We start from the raw sequence: 18,947 nt of genomic DNA on the forward strand, positions 1-18,947 counted from the left end.
AGGGCAGAAAGCTACTCAATAAACTGCAAGATTTCTAATAGCAATTGATGAAAGCTGCATTCACTGCTACAAAACAGCTTGTGAGGTAGGGAGCTGAGCAAAGTGCAAGGGAATCTCTGTGATCAGCTTAGGCCTCTCCACTTCTGCAGAACTAGACCGCCTCTGTGCATAGCCACAATCAGGAAGTGTATAATCTGCTGAAAACAGAAACAGGGGAGGACCAAGACATTAGAGGCCTCCTAGCCTGCCTGCGGCTTCCAGCACGATCAGCTTACTGATCCCATTCTCTGCAACCGTATTCCATTTTTGGGGGGGAAATGCAAGTAGCAAAGGTTAAAGCACAGGACGACTCATTATGGCACGTGCTTGGAACGGTAGCAGCATGCCTGGTGATTGTCAGCAGCGGTGTATTGGACACAGTAAAGACAGAACTAGGTTACAGTCACTATGCTGAAAAGCCTATTCCGGGGCTCCCTGGCTTTCTCTCCATGCCTTGTAACTGCCTCATTAATATTGGATATATCATGCTGGGTATATACTGGTTGGCCCAAGATGAAAAGGCTACCGGAATTAAAGACAAAAACGGACGCTACTTAAAGAATGTTTTTTCCTGGATGGCTATTGTATATGGCCCGGTCCAGTGGGTCAGGATATGGACCCAGACACAATGGGCTGCAGTTCTAGATCAATGGTTTACGTCACCTATTTTTGCTTGGGCAATTATCTGGTGCAACTCTATACTGAAAAACTGGGACAGTCAGCACTTCTTGGCGGTAGAATTCCTCTCGTTGAGCAGCTACTTCCTGAGTAAGATCCATCCACAAGGCTTTGAACTGGCTCTGGTCGCACATATCGTATGCGCATTAACGTCCGGATTGAGATTGCAGAGGAAATACGGAGATTCCACCACAAGGATGTATTTGGTTCTCGCTTCCATGTCATGTCTTGGATTTGTAATTCTAAAGCTTCTTGATCATTGGCTGGCACAGTACATTGTCTTTCAGAGACTCACTGGACACTTCTGGTCGAAAATATGCGATATCTTGCAGTTCCATTATGCTTTCTGCTTCTTAACGCACCTTGACCACTACAGGTCAATCAAGGCAAACAAATAAGAATGCTGAGATGTCTTTCCTGATGTATAAAAACCTATGTCTGTCAATGAGGTGATTTACCAAACAAACGATTAACTGGCTCACTTTAGCGTCAATATGAGGATACAGGAAATATAAGTCGGTTATGTCAATTGTTTTATGATTACAAAAATAGATGTAAATCTTAAAAATTAATCAGTATTTGCACACAACCTTAGTAAAGTCTTGTTGACAGGTTCTTGGATCTCTCACTTCGATAACATATCTTATTATACAGCTTAAATGGGTTTCCCATCTTAATAAGTGATATGTCTCTTGGGTATGCCAAGACTACCACTCTCGTGGTCTGACCTCTGGGAATGTCACCAAACCTGGGAATGATGGTGCCATAACTCTTGGTCCATCTTAGTTTCTCCTTGAGGAGAGCACAAAGTTTGTGTAGGGATATTTTTAGGCCATACAATGTTCTGAGAATTTGCAAATGCACATATCTTGCCATATGACGAGACTTGCCATAACTAAAGGTACCTTCACACTGAACGATATCGCTAGCGATCCGTGACGTTGCAGCGTCCTGGCTAGCGATATCGTTCAGTTTGACAGGCAACAGCGATCAGGATCCTGCTGTGACATCGTTGGTCGGAGCAGAAAGTCCAGAACTTTATTTCGTCGCTGGACTCCCGCAGACATCGCTGAATCGGCGTGTGTGACGCCGATTCAGCGATGTCTTCACTGGTAACCAGGGTAAACATCGGGTTACTAAGCGCAGGGCTGCGCTTAGTAACCCGATGTTTACCCTGGTTACCGGCGTAAACTTAAAAAAAAACATACACTACATACTTACATTCCGGTGTCTGTCCTCCGGCGCTGTGCTTCTCTGCACTGTGAGCGCCGGCCAGAAAGCAGAGCACAGCGGTGACGTCACCGCTGTGCTTTCCGGCTGGCGCTCACAGTCAGTGCAGGAAGCACAGCGCCGGGGGACAGACACCGGAATGTAAGTATGTAGTTTTTGTTTCTTTTTACGTTTACGCTGGTAACCAGGGTAAACATCGGGTTACTAAGCGCGGCCCTACGCTTAGGAACCCGATGTTTACCCTTGTTACCCGGGGACCGGCATCGTTGGTCGCTGGAGAGCTGTCTGTGTGACAGCTCTCCAGCGACCACACAGCGACGCTGCAGCGATCGGGATCGTTGTCTAGATCGCTGCAGCGTCGCTAAATGTGACGGTACCTTTAGAATAAGAAGCCAACCCAGAATCTCCATTTGCAGACATGTGTTTGTGTGTATGCCCCTCATCAGTGAAAAGCAGGAGAACTGGTTTCGCTGTATGAGAGGACTTTGACAGGGAGTTTAACTGGTTAAGTTTTTCCTTGTGGAGAGTGCCAAGTTGGAGTATGGATATTTATAAAGCATCAATGCTCCCCTGAGAATTAGAATATGCATAAAGATTCTTCGGAGAGAAAAAGGACAGGAACTATTGAAAGTAGCAATCCTAAAAGTCAATATCGACCCTTTAATGAGCTTTGCCACATTACTTAGTTTAACAAATAAAACCAGATACTCCACTTGCAGATACATATTTCTGGGTGTTTGCTCCTCATCGGTGCCTAGCATGAGAACTTGTTTGTTTGGCTGGGTGAGAGTTCTCTGATAAGGAGCTTAAGAGGTAAAGTTTCTCCTTGTAAAGAGGACCAAGTTGGTGTGAGGAGACTATTAGTCCATGCAATGTCCACCTGCAAATTTTGAATGTTCTTCAGAGAGAAAGGATAGGAACTCTAGAGCCACGACAGCGACATCCTTGGCCATCCCACTGTGGAGGGGAACTGCAGCCTGTTCCATTCACTTGAGAAGAGTTGCGCTGCAGCTGGTAGCCGTAACTACCCGCGAAGTGGAAAACCATTAAAGTGGAAGCAGAGTTGAAGACCCTTCATTCTCAGGAACATCTGGATTAATCTATGGAGATAGCTACCGTAATTAGCTAAAAGCTAATGTGTTTTTTAGTAATATATATACAGCCAGCTTTCAATGGTAGATTGCTGTCCATAACAATATAACAGCAATATAATACGATGATCAGTGCTTGTATAAAGGTCTTTGTACAATAGCCAATGCAAACAACATCCCCATACAGTTTGCACATTGTCAGCAGCTCATCCAGTCTACACAGGGAGATGTGCTGCCGACAACTATCTTTTAGGCCACACTAAAGATGCAAACACCTGCTTGCTTGTTTGACAACTGATCGCTCCCAAATTTACAATGATCAGTTCCGCAGATTATGGGTCCAATTACTCATACATATATTTTAATATTTTGTCCAGTCAACCTACTTTGCGAACAGTGTAATCTTAACCAGTATCTGACTATCAATGACTAATCTATTCACTCTCAAAAAAGTGATTATTGGTTGGATTCTCACAAGGTGCTTTCCTGGGTGATGGAAGAAACACTGTAATTTTTGAGTCAAAGCCAGAAGTTGACCAATTGAAAAAAAAAAGTACAATTCTTTCCAAGTCTGGCTGAAAAAAAACAAAAAGCCCCCACAAGATTGGGTGGTGAACCCCAAAGGTACCAGTTTTACATCCTGTCATGATACACATCAGGGAGGGCAGGTTGTGTATAGAGGATTTCTAACCCGCAGTTCTGCACTCAAAACTATATTAATCATCCATAGTGCAAAGGATAGCAATATTCGAGAGGCACGCCATGATGGCAGTTTATAGGAAACACCTGTTAGTTCGCTATGCCAGATAAAAAACAACAACTATTGTTCCTGCAAGGTTAACATTTACCAAATTTTAGATGGTGACAGTACAGTATTCATTTTACAGAGAGGCCCTGTGCACACCCTTCCCTTCATTATGCTGTCTGATGTGCCAAATTTACTTTTTTTTACAAACAATTTGCATTGTCCAAAATCCTGTAAGTTCCCTTTACAGAACGTGTACTCAACTTTGATGTAGCATAGGCACCCTCTATTATCTTCGGCATCAATGGAGATGGTCTTATGATTGCGCACTCCATAATATCATATATTGGCACGTCTGATAAAATATTTCTTCTGCGTCCTCCCACTACGCAAAAAGGATAACGTTCTGATCATTACACAGGATCAAGTCACAGACATGTCTGCTAAGTGTGCTCAGGGAAAGGTAAAGGATGAGCCAACAATGCGGGCATTCATCCGGTCCGAACACAGGTTCTTTATTGTCATGTGTATGTCTTCCACAATATACTGCTGCCTTCAACAGTTGTCATGAACAAAAGACTTTTGTGACGAGTCGTACAGGGGGAGGGGTGTGTCGACTTCACTCACCTCTGGGGAGGAGAGAGAATGACCACGCAGGGATCAGCTCTCTGTCGCCACCACATAACCCAGGTCACTCAGGGAACTGTAGCGAGGGCAAATAGTTGCCGAAGAGGCTCCACTTTTAGGGACAAATTATTGAGGAGCTTCCAGTGAGGGGGATATATATCACCAGTCCAGGCTGGGGATATATATGTAAACCTTCCGGCTGTCACTGTCAGAGTTCCTCAATAACATCATGCGGTATGCTGCCAACCCCTGGGCTGTGCAGCCTCTCTCCTCCCATATCTGAGCATGGTTTTCCGGCTAGAACCGTGGATACTCATAACTTTCTGCCCAAAGCTCTAAATGGGATGGCGGCGCCACTGGGTTCTGCTGGATTTTATCTGTGCAGGGAGACCAAATTTGGCTACCATATTTAATTCCTGGTAGCTATGCTTTATAGCTCAGTATTGTAGAGTTCTAGAGGTGGCTGCATGGTATGTGGGGGAAAGAATGCAGATTCCGATTATGTGCTCGGCCTAGGTTCAGAGATATTGCATTCTTTTATTATAGGTCATTATCTAGATTCAATATCTCAGAGCCTTGTGCTGTTGAGCCGGGTATCTGCGGTGCCAATATGTCTGAGTCCAAAAACTGGTTGGTTGGCTGGTAACTGCACAAGAGTTCACACCCCTGTGATAATTGCTAGACTTGGTGCTGGGGAGCACTGGGTCTATGCCTTTTCCCCCTGGAGAGAGTTTCAAAGGCCTATTTGCGTGAGCTAATTAAAACAAAAATTGGTCTGCCTTGTCCAGGGAAGTGCCTTCGCCCGATCAGGTTCTATTGTTCGATGTGTATTTGACTTCCCTTTTGGCTGGGGGAATGCCAAAGGTGGGGGCTGAGCTTGGAGCAAGTATTTTGGGCCAAACTGTATCTGACAGGGAATTCCATCAGATATCAAAATTATATCAATCAGATATAATTTTCCCATAGCTCACACCTCCCCCCTTTAGAGGGCGCTAGGGGCATCACATTCCTGTGTTCCCCCGAGCACACTCCCGCAATCCCATCAGCATTACCATGGTCACGGCTCCTTTTGTGGCGAATGGGGAAGTGGTACTGCTGGAGCGCCAGGCTCCAACACAGCAGCTTCACTTTTGTCCCGGAGACCGTGTGTAACCAGCTGAGGGGTTGTGGTCCATCTCCACAATGAAGGGATGCCCGTACAAATATGGCTGTAGACGCTGCAAGGCCCACACAATTGCCAGGCACTCCTTTTCCATCGTGGAGTAGGCCACCTCTCTCTGCAATAGCTTCCTGCTCAGGTACAGGACGGGATGCTCCTGGCTCACTGTGTTAACCTGGCTGAGTATGGCACCGAGGCCAAAGTCACTGGCGTCGGTCTTTACTACAAACTGCTGCGCAAAGTTAGCAGCTCATAGTACTGGGGAGCTGGAGAGAGTGGTTTTGAGCTCTTGAAAAGCGGTCTCAAAGGCGACTGACCAGTCTACCGTGAGAGGCAGCTATTTCTTGGTGAAGTCCGTCAGGGGCTTGGCCAGGGTACTATAGTGTAGAACAAACCTCCTATAGTACCCAGCAGTCGCCAGGAAGGACATCACCTGCTTCTTGGTCCTGGGAGTGGGCCAGTATGCGATGTCATCCATTTTCCCGGGTTCTGGCTTCAGAACCCCTCCGCCTATCCAGTGACCCAGGTAGAGGACCTCACTCATGCCCAGCTGGCACTTTTCCAGCTTGTGGGTCAAACCTGCCTAGTGGATCCGCCTAAACACCTACGTCAGATGCTCTAGGTGATCGTCCCACATGGGACTGAATATGGCGATATCATCCAGGTACACAGCCGCGTACCCTTAAAGTCCCTGGAGCAGCACGTTGACCATTTGCTGAAAAGTGGCAGGGGCATTCTTCATGCCAAATGGCATCATGGTGGACTCATACAGTCCAAACTAGGTTCCCTGGCTTCATGGGTCAGAAGGATCTGCCAATATCCCCGGCTCAGATCCATGATGGTCAGGTACTTGGTACCAACCAACTCATTGAGCAAGTCATTGATACGTGGCATAGGGAATGCATCGGTGACCGTGACAGCGTTGAGCCCTCGGTAGTTCATGCAGAACCAGGTTGTTCAGTCCTTTTTGGGGATGAGGACTACGGGCGAAGCCCATGTGCTGTTGGATGTCTGGATCACCCCCAGCTTCATCAACTCGTCAATCTCCTTAACTCATCTGCTGCTGCACCTCGAGAGAGACCCGATATATTGACTGCCGGATCAGGGGGTGATCCCTAGTGTCCACGTGATGGACAGCCAACTCGGTCCGGGAAGGCTGCTGAACAGCTTCCGGAAGGGGCGTAGAGTAACCGCCAGCTGGGACCTTTGGTCCCCTGAGAGCTGGTTGCCACCCTCTACGTCCTCAATGGATCCGCCCGCCTTGGCCTGGGTGAGCCGATCCAGGAGGGTTTTCTCCTCCCCCTCCTCGTGAAGATTGCACACGGGATGGGCACAGGCCTCCTGCTCATGATGCACCTTCATGTTCACGTGGAAGGCCTTCCTCCTTCCACGGGCGTGGTCTAGGGTGATCAGGTACATGACGCCATTGAGCTGCTGGTGCATGAGGTATGGGCCCTCCCAGGCTGCCTGAAGCTTGTCCTGTGGTATAGGGACCAGTACCCACACTTTCTGACCCACCAGCTACGTCCTTTATAGAAGCCTGGGCCGTATTGTCCTGCACCAGCCTCGACAAGGCCATCATTTTGTCCTGGAAGTACTCAACGACCGACACTCCAGGGGTGATCCTTTCCATGCCTCTTTCACCATAGCAAGGGGCCCTTGTACACACCGCCCATACAGGAGCTCGAAGGGGGCAAACCCCGTTGAGGCCTGTGGAGCCTCCCGATAGGCAAACAGTAGGTGTGGGAGGTACCACTCCCACTCACTCGGTGAGTCAACCAACATCTTAAGCATCTGCTTGAGGGTGCCATTGAACCGCTTGCACAGACCATTAGTCTGCAGATCGTACGGGCTGGCCACCAGATGTTGCACTTGAATTTGCTTACAAAGGGACTCCATCAGCTGTGACATGAACTGGGTCCCTCGGTCGGTGAGCATTTCCTGGGGAAATCCCACTTGGGAGAAAATCTCCAGTAAAGCGGTGGCCACCTTGTTGGCCCGAATGGATGACAAGGCTACCGCTACCGAGTGGCATAATCTACTACCGTCAATATGAAGCGTTTTCCCGAGCAGCTGGGAATGGACAGCGGTCCGATGAGATCCACAGCCACCCTCTGGAAACTCTCTTCAATGATGGGCAATGGCACCAGTGGGGCTTTGGGGTACCGCCCTGCCTTCCCCACTCTTTGACAGGTGTTACACGAACGGCAGAAGGCAGCCACATCGGCCCCCATTTTAGGCCAGTAGAAATACAGGGCTAGTCTGGCCTTGGTCTTAGCGATCTCTAAGTGTCTGGCCATCGGAACCTCATGTGCAATCCGCAACAACTCCGCCCGGAACAGATAGGGTACCACAAACTGTCAGATCCTAGTCCACGCCTCTGGTGACTCTTGCTGAACCGACTCCCGGTACAGCCGTCCTTGGTTCCACACCACCTGCTCGAGGTCTGAGTCCGTGAAAGGCTGCTCCGCCTGCTCCTTAAAAGCTTTCAGGCTGTTGTTGGCTTCCAATGCCGCCTGAAACCCATGACTAGACATGGCCAGAATAGATGAATCTGCCATGTCTTCTGTCAGTTCATCGGGACCCATCTCTAGGTCTCCATCTGGCTCAGCTGCCACTTGGTTGGAAGGCAGAAGGCCGTTGGACCTCCAAGAGGCTCCTTGGGCTCCAGCGCTCCCACTCCTGGTGACAGCGGTCACGACCACTGTAACCCTGGGTAGTGCCTGCCTCCCCTCTGCTTCCACACAAGTCGCCAAGTCAGGTGGACCAACCTGGTCTCCTGACATCCCAGGTGTGGGAACCTCCTGCCCTGGAGCCTTACCTAGAAGCTCCACCTCTCCTGCGACAGCCCCAATCCCATTGACACATTTTCCTTCCTGCAGCTGCGCAGAATTCAGCAGTCTGGACTCATCTAGGGGCCCTACAATCTCTATGGCAGCCCCTCCCACCAACTCTGGTTCAGGTCTTGCAGCTACCTACCCCCTACCTCTCCCTCCAGAGCACACTGTCTCATCACACCTGGGGGCATTCTCACACCTTCTTGTGTCTTCTGGCTTTGTCTCATCTGTGCGAGCTGCATGTGTCCTGTCAGCACAGGAGTGACTCTCAGATCCCATCTTCCCCCTTAACGCAGGCGGCACAGGCAACACATTTACAACATTACTGGCAGTAGAGAAATCAAGACATAGTGGGGGATCAGAACCTGGGGTCTCAGTAGCCACGTACTGTGACAATAGCCGCCCCAAATCTTTCCCAAGTAAAACATTCACTGGAATATTCGCCGACACTCCCACCTCCCTCATTCCCCTCCTTGTGCCCCAGTCCAAATAGACCTTGGAGACTGGCAGCGCCAATTTGACGCCTCCAATTCTGGAGTCGGCAAGGGTTTTTCTGGGTATCAAGTCCTGGGGGGACACCATCTCAGGCCGCACGAGGGTCATCTCAGCCGGTGTCCTGCAGTCCCATAGCAGTGGCGTGGCTTATGGTGATGGGCTGGAAATTGTCATGGGACTTCCGGCACCCACACACATGATGGGACGGTTTTGGGAGTGAGGATAGGGCCTTGGGGAGCCGGGGACACATTGCCCTGAAGTGTCTGGGTTGGTTGCAGAGGTAACCCCTCCTGGGTTCTACCCCTGGTCTGGGGAGGGGAGCAGAGGGGGGTGCCCCTTGCATTCTAAGGGCTGGGGAAACAGGGGCAGTATGAGTCTTACCCCCTCTCCAGGTGCCGTGGGCGGCCCGCTTAATGGCATAGTCATCTGCCAAAGCAGCTGTAGCAGTGGCCCCCTTTGGTTTTTGGTCACGGAGGTACTGCTGGAGGTCCTCTGGGCAGTTACACAAGAATTGCTCCTTCACAAACGCCTCCTGGATCTCCTGGCCGATGGTGAGCTCCAGACCCTTGATTTATTGCTCTGCAGCTCGCAGGAGGGCCAGCATGTGGTCGGCCTAGGTGTCCTTGGGGCCTTTTTGCAGGCTCCGGACCTTCCTGCGGTAAGACTCCAGAGTGAGGTTGAACATCAGGGTCTGTTTGATGCTCTCATAGTCCTGCTCTGCCCCGGTAGGTAAGTCTTGGGCTCCGGAGGTGCTGGAGTGGGCGGTAGGAAACCCTGCCGACCTAACTCCAGCTTATGCTGTCGCTCTGCAGCTTCACAGCGTTCCACCTCCTCGCGCTCCTGCTCTGCTTGTGCCGCCTCTCGCTCTGTAGCCGCATGGCGTTCTTCCGCCTCCTGATGTACTTGGTGCTCTGCCGCTTTCAGGAGGGCTGCGGAGGCTTCCTCACGCCCCGCCTCGAAACTAGCCGGCGCAGCTTGATAGAGGGCCTCCGACCTGAGCTGCTCGGAGAAGGGCAGTAGGAGGACGTTCTCCTGCGGCAAAGTAGGGCACAGGCGGCGAGTCGCTTGGAGAGCCCGGGCAGCAGCCCCCCTATGCAGCATCAATAGTAAAAAGATATAATGTTAAAAATAATAAAAAACATTTTAAAAGTGGTGCTATTCTCACCTTCCACCATCCACCGATGCACGCGTGCATCGGGACAACTTCAGTGGACGCCGGAGAAGGAGTAAATAACTATTTTTTATTTTAATTATTAAAATATGAGATATGGTGACCACACTGCTGTATACTACGTGGGCTGTGTTATATACTGTGTGACTGATATATACTACGTGGGCAGTGTTATATACTGCGTGGGCTGTGTTATTTACTGCATGGGCTGTGCTATATACTACGTGGCTGCTATATACCACGTGGCTGTGCTATATACTATGTGGCTGGGCAATATACTACGTGGCTGTCTGTGTTATATAGTACATGGGCTGTGTTATACAGTACGTGGGCTGTTATATACTACGTGGCTGTGCTATATACTACATACTACGTGGCTGTGCTATATACTTCGTGGCTGTGTTATATACTAAGTGGCTGTACTATATCCTGCACTCCGAACCCCCGACATCCTGCGACCAATCAGCAACAGATGCAGTCCAGCCGCAAATTGACGCGAGACTTAAACCACGCTTCGCTGATTGGTCGCGCCTGGATTATTTATCCAATAATCTAGATATGCCAGCTGGATCCGTTGCATCAGTTTTTCACAATCTGCGCCGGATCCGGTTTTTCCAACATTTGCCGGATTGTGCCTGATGCAAAAAACCTGATGTGTGAAAGTAGCCTTACTCATATACCGTACTTAAATTGAGAAAGTCATAATAAGTGGAACTACTCTGGTGTCCAAACCCCTCCATTTATGGCTTGTGTTTGATGGAGAAAAGCTTTTTATGTGTCAGCAGTCATGATCTTTGCAATCAGTGTAGAGGACTGGCTTACTGGCTCATTTTAATTGCCAAGCCAGCCCCCTTATTTAACAATGCATCTATCTGGTAGGATTGGGAGAAGGCAGCCAGCCCCCTTCATACACAGTCCTGATTATGTGCAGATGCACAAGACGTTTCTGCCAGACTTAGAGCGGCTGAGATCGATAATTAATGAAGGAGGTATACTGTAATTTAGATGAAGTTTTTAACTTTTACTCCTTCTTCTGGTGGAAAACAGAGACTTACACTAGAATCACAGGATAAACCTAACACCATAATGCACGGAAGTGACATTTTACACATACATAATATTTGCCTAAATTTCCAAAATTGTGGCTATCATTTTCTGATGATGTAACATTACTTCTTCTGGGATCTCATTTTTAGGCTTAATATTTATATTGCAAATCTGCTCCGCCACACAATATTATTTATAGGATCTGGCAGAGATTGCAGCATTAGCTGGCTGGACCAGAGCTGCACATGCTCATATCATCTTCCAAGCTCAACCACTGTTATTTCCTGGTCTCTTGGCTTACTACCATATACTGTGATGCAGCTGGTCATTTCCTTGTTTTGTAAAGAGATCTAGAAAAGGAAAGTTGCAAACCAGCTGCTTACTAGATTTAAAGGGCTGCAGGCTCATGGGTTTAGGGTATGTGTGCACGTTGCAGATTTGCTTGGTGAAATTTCTGCGCAGATTCTGCATCTCTTGTCAGACAACGCATTGTAAATTCCATGCTTTTTTATGCGGATTTGATGCCTTTTTGATGCGGATTTTCATGCATTTTTGTAGATCCATAGAGCTAAATAAAGATATATTAAAAAAAAAAATTGTGATATAATTTCCTTGTTCAATCTCTTCAGCCAGATACCCTCATTAATATTAGAGACACACATACCAGCCTATGTAGGAGCATTAACATAATTAACCTACATATGCTGTAACAAAAAAGCAACTGTCAAATATCTGCGTGAAATACAATATGTTTATTTAAAAAAAATAAACTAAATTCTTGGGCTCCCTCATAATTTTCATAACTAGCAGAGGGAAAGCCAATGGCTGAGGGCAGATGTTAATATTCTGGGAAGGAGACCATAGCCATAAATGTTCCCAGGTTATTAATAGCTCACAGCTGTTTGCTTAGCCTTTACTGGCTAGTTTACAGGGGAACCCCAGAAAAAAATTGACATGGGTCCCCCTATAAAAATCGAACCAGCGAAGGCTACGCAGACAGCTGCGGGCTGATATTAATAGCCTGGGCAGGGGCTGTGGATATTGGCACCCCCCATGCTAAAAACATCAGCTCTCAGCCGCCCCAGAAATGGCACATCTTATAGATGCACCAATTCTGGCACTTAGGCTGGGTTCAGATTGCATTGTAGCAGTCCGATAGATGGACTGCGTTAGACCGTGGCATAACGCGGTGTAACGCAGTCCGTTAATGCTGCCATTGAGCTCTATTTCGGGTGCATCGCTAGCGCATGCCCATAATGGGCGTGTGCTAGCGATGTGCCGTCATTGAGTGACGGACCCTGGGACGCAGGCTGCAGCATTTCCGGGTCGGTCACCGCTAGCACAGATAGAGCATCTGATAGCTCTCTCTGTGCTAGCAAGTTGGAACTTGCCTTAACGCAGCCCATTTAACGCATGTGTTGAACGGGCTGCATTAACGCAATGTGAACCTAGCCTTAGCCTCGCTTTTCCCACTTGCCCTGTAGCGGTGTTAAGTGGGGTTCATATTTGTGGGGTTGATGTCACCTTTGTATTGTGAGGTGACATCAAGCCCACAGGTTAGTAATGGAGAAGAGTCTATAAGACACCTATCCATTACTAACCCCATAGTTACATGGTAAATAAAGACACGGCCAGAATAACAGTCCTTTATTTGACATAATCACAGACTCCTTTATTGAATCTTAATCTACCATACTTGCTGAACACCTAATCCCCAACACCCTCGTCTCCTGCAACAAAAATAAAATAATAAACCAACATATAATACTATACGACATAGTCCATTTAATACCAAGTGTCCCACCACTATCTCACATGTAGAACAGTCACATCGGAGGATGTGACTGCTGTACCCGGTCTCCGGCGATACACTGATAGGAGGTAATCACTCCTGCAGTGTATCGCTGCAAGAGTTCACCGGAGTTCATCAGCTCCGATGCTGTCACTTACGGCACAGCTGCGTGAAAACTTTCCTACGCAGCAGTGCCGTAAGTGAGAGAATTGGAGCTGATCAGCTGATGAACTTTGGTGAACTCTCACAGTGGCGCAGTGATACACTGCAGGAGCGATTACCTCCTGTTGGTGTATCGCTGGAGGCCGGGTAGAGCGGTCACATCTCCCGATACAATTTATGGCACATGTGTGGGTCTCAGTGCAGCTGGTGCGTATGGCCATAGACCATGCCCAAAATAGCTTAAAAAGTGCTCTAGTTTGTAACCATGTAGTATTATTCTAAAATTGTGCACCTATGCATCCTGTGTGTGGGTTGGCTCCATGGATTGTGTGCAATGTCACGGCAGTGGATCGGAAGTACAATCTTAGACACAACCAATGGACAAGTATCAGGACTAGTGTGCTAAATATACTGTCCTATTCTGCCAGTAGCATCCTGGGGTGCTACGCACTATACCAATACAGAGAGCAATAAACGCTTATATAAAAGTAATTTAGGTAGATTAGGGACTGAATTATATACCCTAAATTGTTTGCATTTTAGATAAAAGTTCAATTTTAAAGCCTTCTATTGAGGGTTTATTTGAGATTCTCCTCAATTTGGTAAACACTATTCAAGTCAGTTGATTGGAAGTACAATCTTTGACACAACAACCAATGGACAAGTATGTCCCCCCTATTTCTTGAAATGACAGCAATGTTTTCCTAAACCTTTTTCAACCCCATTGTGTGTTATCCCACACTTAAAACTTATCAGAGATGAGTTGTGGATACAAGGGAATGAAGGGAAAGGTTATCCCTTTAAAAAAGGCCTCAACTCAACACACAACTTGACACATGAATCTCCCCCTAAAACACACACAAGTCTGGTATTATCCTCCAACAATAAAAATCTGATTAATAAGCAGACAAACTACAAGAGCAACAAATGTAGCATATAGGAAATACGGCAGCTGTCAGTCACATGACCTGTCTATTATGTGTATGTGTGAGCTAATATATACTGCCAGGGGGGAGGGCTTCCTGTTGGCTGGGGATTTATCAGGCTGCCAATATAGTTTACAAATACTGAGGTAAAAATACTGACCAAATAACGTGTGAACGTGGTCTAATACAGGAGTAGATGACATACAGATATATACTATATACAGGGGAGATGACAGACAGGTATATACTATATACAGGAGAGATGACACACAGGTATATACTATACACAGGAGGAGATGACACACAGGTATATACTATATACAGTATGCTCCCTTACTAACCTCACTAACACACCCCTCCCCCTGTCTGACCACAACCTACTGACATTCTCGTCCCTCTCCTCTCCTAGTGTGCAACCCCCACTCCACAAACTCACTCACCCTCGCAGAAATCTCAAACATCTCAACTTACAATCACTCTCTGAGTCCCTTCTCACTCTCACAGACATAGCTTCCCTTCATGACACAGATGCTTCTGCCACTTTTTATAACACCACAATAACAGCAACACTCGATTCGGCCGCCCCACTCATGCATAGTAAAACTTGTACAATTAACAGGCAGCCCTGGCTGACCAGCCTGACCAAAGAATTGAGACGGGCTTCCAGGATTGCTGAGCGGAGATGGAAGCGATCCCACTCTGCCGACCACTTCACTGCATACAAGCAGTCCCTCGTCAGCTTCAAGTCTGCGCTCACTGCCGCAAAACAAACTTACTTCTCATCCCTCATATCCTCCCTGTCCCACAACCCTAAACAGCTTTTCAACACTTTCAATTCTCTACTCCGTCCCCCCGCACCTCCTCCCTCCCCCCGCACCTCCTCCCTCCCCCCTCATTTCTGCTGATAACTTTGCCTCTTTCTTTAAACAGAAGATCGATACGATCAGAGAAAGCTTTGGCCCACAGCGCCCACTGCCCCTCTTAGCTGCTCAACCCTGCTCCTCCAAAACCAGCTTCTCCACCATGACAGAAGATCAGCTCTCCACCCTCCTGTCAAGATCACACCTCACCACCTGCACGCTTGACCCGCTCCCATCCCACCTCATCCCTAACCTTTCCACGGTCTTCATCCCAACCCTAACGCACCTCTTCAACCTCTCACTCACAACAGGTGTCTTTCCCTCATCCTTCAAGCATGCCAAGATCACACCCATCCTCAAAAAGCCCTCCCTCGACCCATCCTCTGTGTCTAGCTATCACCCAATATCTCTTCTCCCTTATGCCTCCAAATTGCTGGAGCAACACGTCCATCTTGAACTGTCCTCCCACTTCTCCTCCTGCTCCCTCTTTGATCGGTTACAATCAGGCTTCCGTTCCCATCACTCAACTGAAACTGCCCTAACTAAAGTCACCAATGACCTACTAACTGCCAGGAGCAAGCGACACTACTCTGTCCTCCTTCTCCTGGACTTGTCTTCTGCCTTTGACACTGTAGACCACTCCCTTTTGCTACAAATCCTCTCATCCCTTGGCATCACAGACTTGGCCCTTTCCTGGATCTCGTCATATCTGACAGACCGAACATTCAGTGTCTCCCTCCCCCACACCACCTCCTCACTTCGCCCCTTGTCAGTCGGTGTTCCTCAAGGCTCTGTTCTAGGACCCCTACTCTTCTCCATCTACACTTTCGGCCTGGGACAGCTCATAGAATCCCACGGTATGCAGTACCATCTCTACGCTGACGACACGCAGATCTACCTCTCCGGACCTGACCTCTCCTCCTTGCTTACCAAAATCCCGCACTGTCTGTCTGCCATTTCAGCCTTCTTTTCTGCTCGCTTTCTACAACTGAACATGGACAAAACAGAATTCATCATCTTTCCCCCATCTCACTCTACCCCTCCACCAGACCTATCCATCAATGTCAATGGCTGCTCACTATCCCCAGTCCCACACGCCCGGTGCCTCGGGGTGATCCTCGACTCTGCCCTCTCTTTCAAGCCACATATCCAAGCCCTTGCCTCCTCCTGTCGTCTCAAACTCAAAAATATTTCCCGGATCCGTGCTTTCCTTGACCGCAACACTGCAAAAACGCTAGTGCATGCCCTTATCATCTCCCGCCTCGACTACTGCAACCTCCTACTCTCTGGACTCCCCTCTAGCACTCTGGCACCACTCCAATCCATCCTACACTCTGCTGCCCGACTAATCCACCTGTCCCCCCGCTATTCCCCAGCCTCTCCCCTGTGTCAAGCCCTTCACTGGCTTCCTATCGCCCAGAGACTCCAGTTCAAAACCCTCACACTGACATACAAAGCCATCCACAACCTGTCTCCTCCATACATCTGTGACATGGTCTCCCGGTACCTACCTACACGCGACCTCCGATCCTCCCAAGACCTCCTTCTCTACTCCCCTCTCATCTCTTCTTCCCATAACCGCATCCAAGACTTCTCCCGTGCTTCCCCCATACTCTGGAACTCTCTACCCCAACACATCAGACTCGCGCCTACCATAGAAACCTTCAAAAAGAACCTGAAGACTCATCTCTTCCGACAAGCCTACAGCCTGCAGTGATCCTCAACCTACTGAACAGCCGCACAGCCAGCTCTTCCCTCTCCTAGTGTATCCTCAGCCACCCCCTGCAGACTGTGAGCCCTCGCGGGCAGGGTCCTCCCTCCTTATGTACTCGTGTGCCTTGTTATCTGCTCATGTTTAATGTATTTGTCTATATTTGCCCCGTATTCACATGTAAAGCGCCATGGAATAAATGGCGCTATAAAAATGTATAATAATAATAATAATAATGACACATAGGTATATACTATATACAGGGAAGATGACACACAGGTATATATATATATATATATATATATATATATATATATACACAGGAGGAGATGACACACAGGTATATACTATATACAGAAGGAGATGACACACAGGTATATACTATATACAGGAGGAGATGACACAGGTATATACTATATACAGGAAGAGATGACACACAGGTATATACTATATACAGGAGGAGATGACACACAGGTATATACTATACAGGAGGAGATGACATACAGGTACATACTATATACAGGAGGACATGACACACAGGTATATACTATATACAGGAGGAGATGACACACAGGTACATACTATATACAGGAGATGACTTACAGGTATATACTATATACAGGAGGAGATGACATACGTATACATGGGCGGACATACCACCTGTTCAACCTGTGCAACCGCACAGAGGCCCAGAGCGGGAGGGGGCCCTGATGGGCATACAATGCAATGAATGTGAATGACAGCCGGCGGTAGTATTACTGCTAACAGGAGAAGCTGGGGGGCCCGCTCTGCTGCACGCATGTGATATAACAGTTAAATGGGCCCCCCTCCTCACCTGCTAGCATATATTATGCTGCTGTCACTGCTGCAGTCAGCAGTGAGGTGATGAGTAGCAGACACTGGACCAGGAAGAGAGGAGGGAGGGAGGGAGGGAGGGAGGGGGAGGGGGAGGGCCTCTCAGTCACAGTGAGTCCCTGAAGCTTGCTCAGGACCTGTGATGAGGTCACAGGAGGGGAGGAGTCAGGAGTCACATGATCAGGGGCCTCCATGTATTGCAGGACTCTGCTGTGATGTCATGGTGCTAGACGGTAAGCTTATGTGTCGCGTCAGGAGTTGTTTACAGTGTGGATGTAGCAGAGCCGTGTGTGTGTGTACGAGGTGTACAAAGCGGAGCCGTGTGTGTATGAGGTGTACAGAGCGGAGATGTGTGTATGAGGTGTACAGAGCGAAGCTGTGTGTATGAGGTGTACAGAGCGGAGCCATGTGTTTACGAGGTGTAAGGAGCTGAGCCGTGTGTGTGTATGAGGTATACGGAGCGGAGCCGTGTTTGTATGAGGTGTACGGAGCGAAGCCGTGTGTGTATGAGGTGTACGGAGCGGAGCCATGTGTGTATGAGGTGTATGGAGCTGAGCCGTGTTTGTATGAGGTGTACGGAGCGGAGCCGTGTGTGTATGAGGTGTACGGAGCGGAGCCATGTGTGTATGAGGTGTATGGAGCGGAGCTGTATTTGTAGGAGGTGTACGGAGTGGAGCCGTGTGTGTATGAGGTGTATGGAGTGGAGCCGTGTGTGTATGAGGTGTACGGAGCGGAGCCATGTGTGTATGAGGTGTACGGAGTGGAGCCGTGTATGCAAGGTGTATGGAGCAGAGCCGTGTGTGTAGGAGTAACTAAGTGTGGCCATTATACTGTACGCAGTATCGTGTGGCCATTATACAGTATGGAGCACTGTGTGGCCATTATACAGTATGGAGCATCATGTGTGGCCATTATACAGTATGGAGCATCATGTGTGGCCATTATACAGTATGGAGCACTATGTGTGGCCAACAGTATGGAGCATCATGTACGGTCATTATACAGTATGGAGCACTATGTGTGGCCATTATACAGTATGGAGCATCATGTGTGGCCATTATACAGTATGGAGCATCATGTGTGGCCATTATACAGTATGGAGCACTGTGTGGCCATATTTTTTGTTTATAATTATTTTTAATGAAACAGTGTGATCCACAGTGATAAATGGCTGTGGTTGGGATGTGGATATGGGTGTGACTAGTTGTGAAATAGGTGTGGTCAGAGGCATGGCTTAAAATTTGCCGCGGCGCGCATAGCGCACCACTAACTTTGTCCCTCTTTCCCCTCTTCAAAAGTTGGAAGGTATGGTTTACCTACACCCCTACTTGTATATGTTTGAGGAAAAGGTGTGTGTAAATGGGTGTGGCTTAAAAAACGGGTGTGGTTTTCCTACACACAAACACAGAACCTGTGGTCATCATAGAGTATGTAGCATCATGTGTGGCCATTATACAGTATGGAGCATCATGTGTGGCCATTATACAGTATGGAGCACTGTATGGCCATTATACAATATGGA

General features: G+C 48.2%; 1 protein-coding gene across 1 annotated transcript; it reads left to right on the forward strand.

Annotated features, from left to right (window-relative positions):
- The first annotated feature begins 216 nt into the window (after window positions 1–216).
- Window positions 217–1,331, forward strand: TMEM187 (transmembrane protein 187). Its single transcript, XM_069755544.1, has one exon. It carries the CDS (start codon window positions 318–320, stop codon window positions 1,113–1,115), a length of 798 nt encoding a protein of 265 aa, XP_069611645.1. The 5' UTR covers window positions 217–317; the 3' UTR covers window positions 1,116–1,331.
- The last annotated feature ends 17,616 nt before the right edge of the window (window positions 1,332–18,947 follow it).

The sequence above is a fragment of the Ranitomeya imitator genome, chromosome 2 (assembly GCF_032444005.1).
Source record: "Ranitomeya imitator isolate aRanImi1 chromosome 2, aRanImi1.pri, whole genome shotgun sequence".
Taxonomy (NCBI): domain Eukaryota; kingdom Metazoa; phylum Chordata; class Amphibia; order Anura; family Dendrobatidae; genus Ranitomeya; species Ranitomeya imitator.

Excerpts from the sequence above, each read along its gene's own strand:
- TMEM187 (XM_069755544.1), top strand. The coding sequence starts at position 318 with ATGCAAGTAGCAAAGGTTAAAGCACAGGACGACTCATTATGGCACGTG.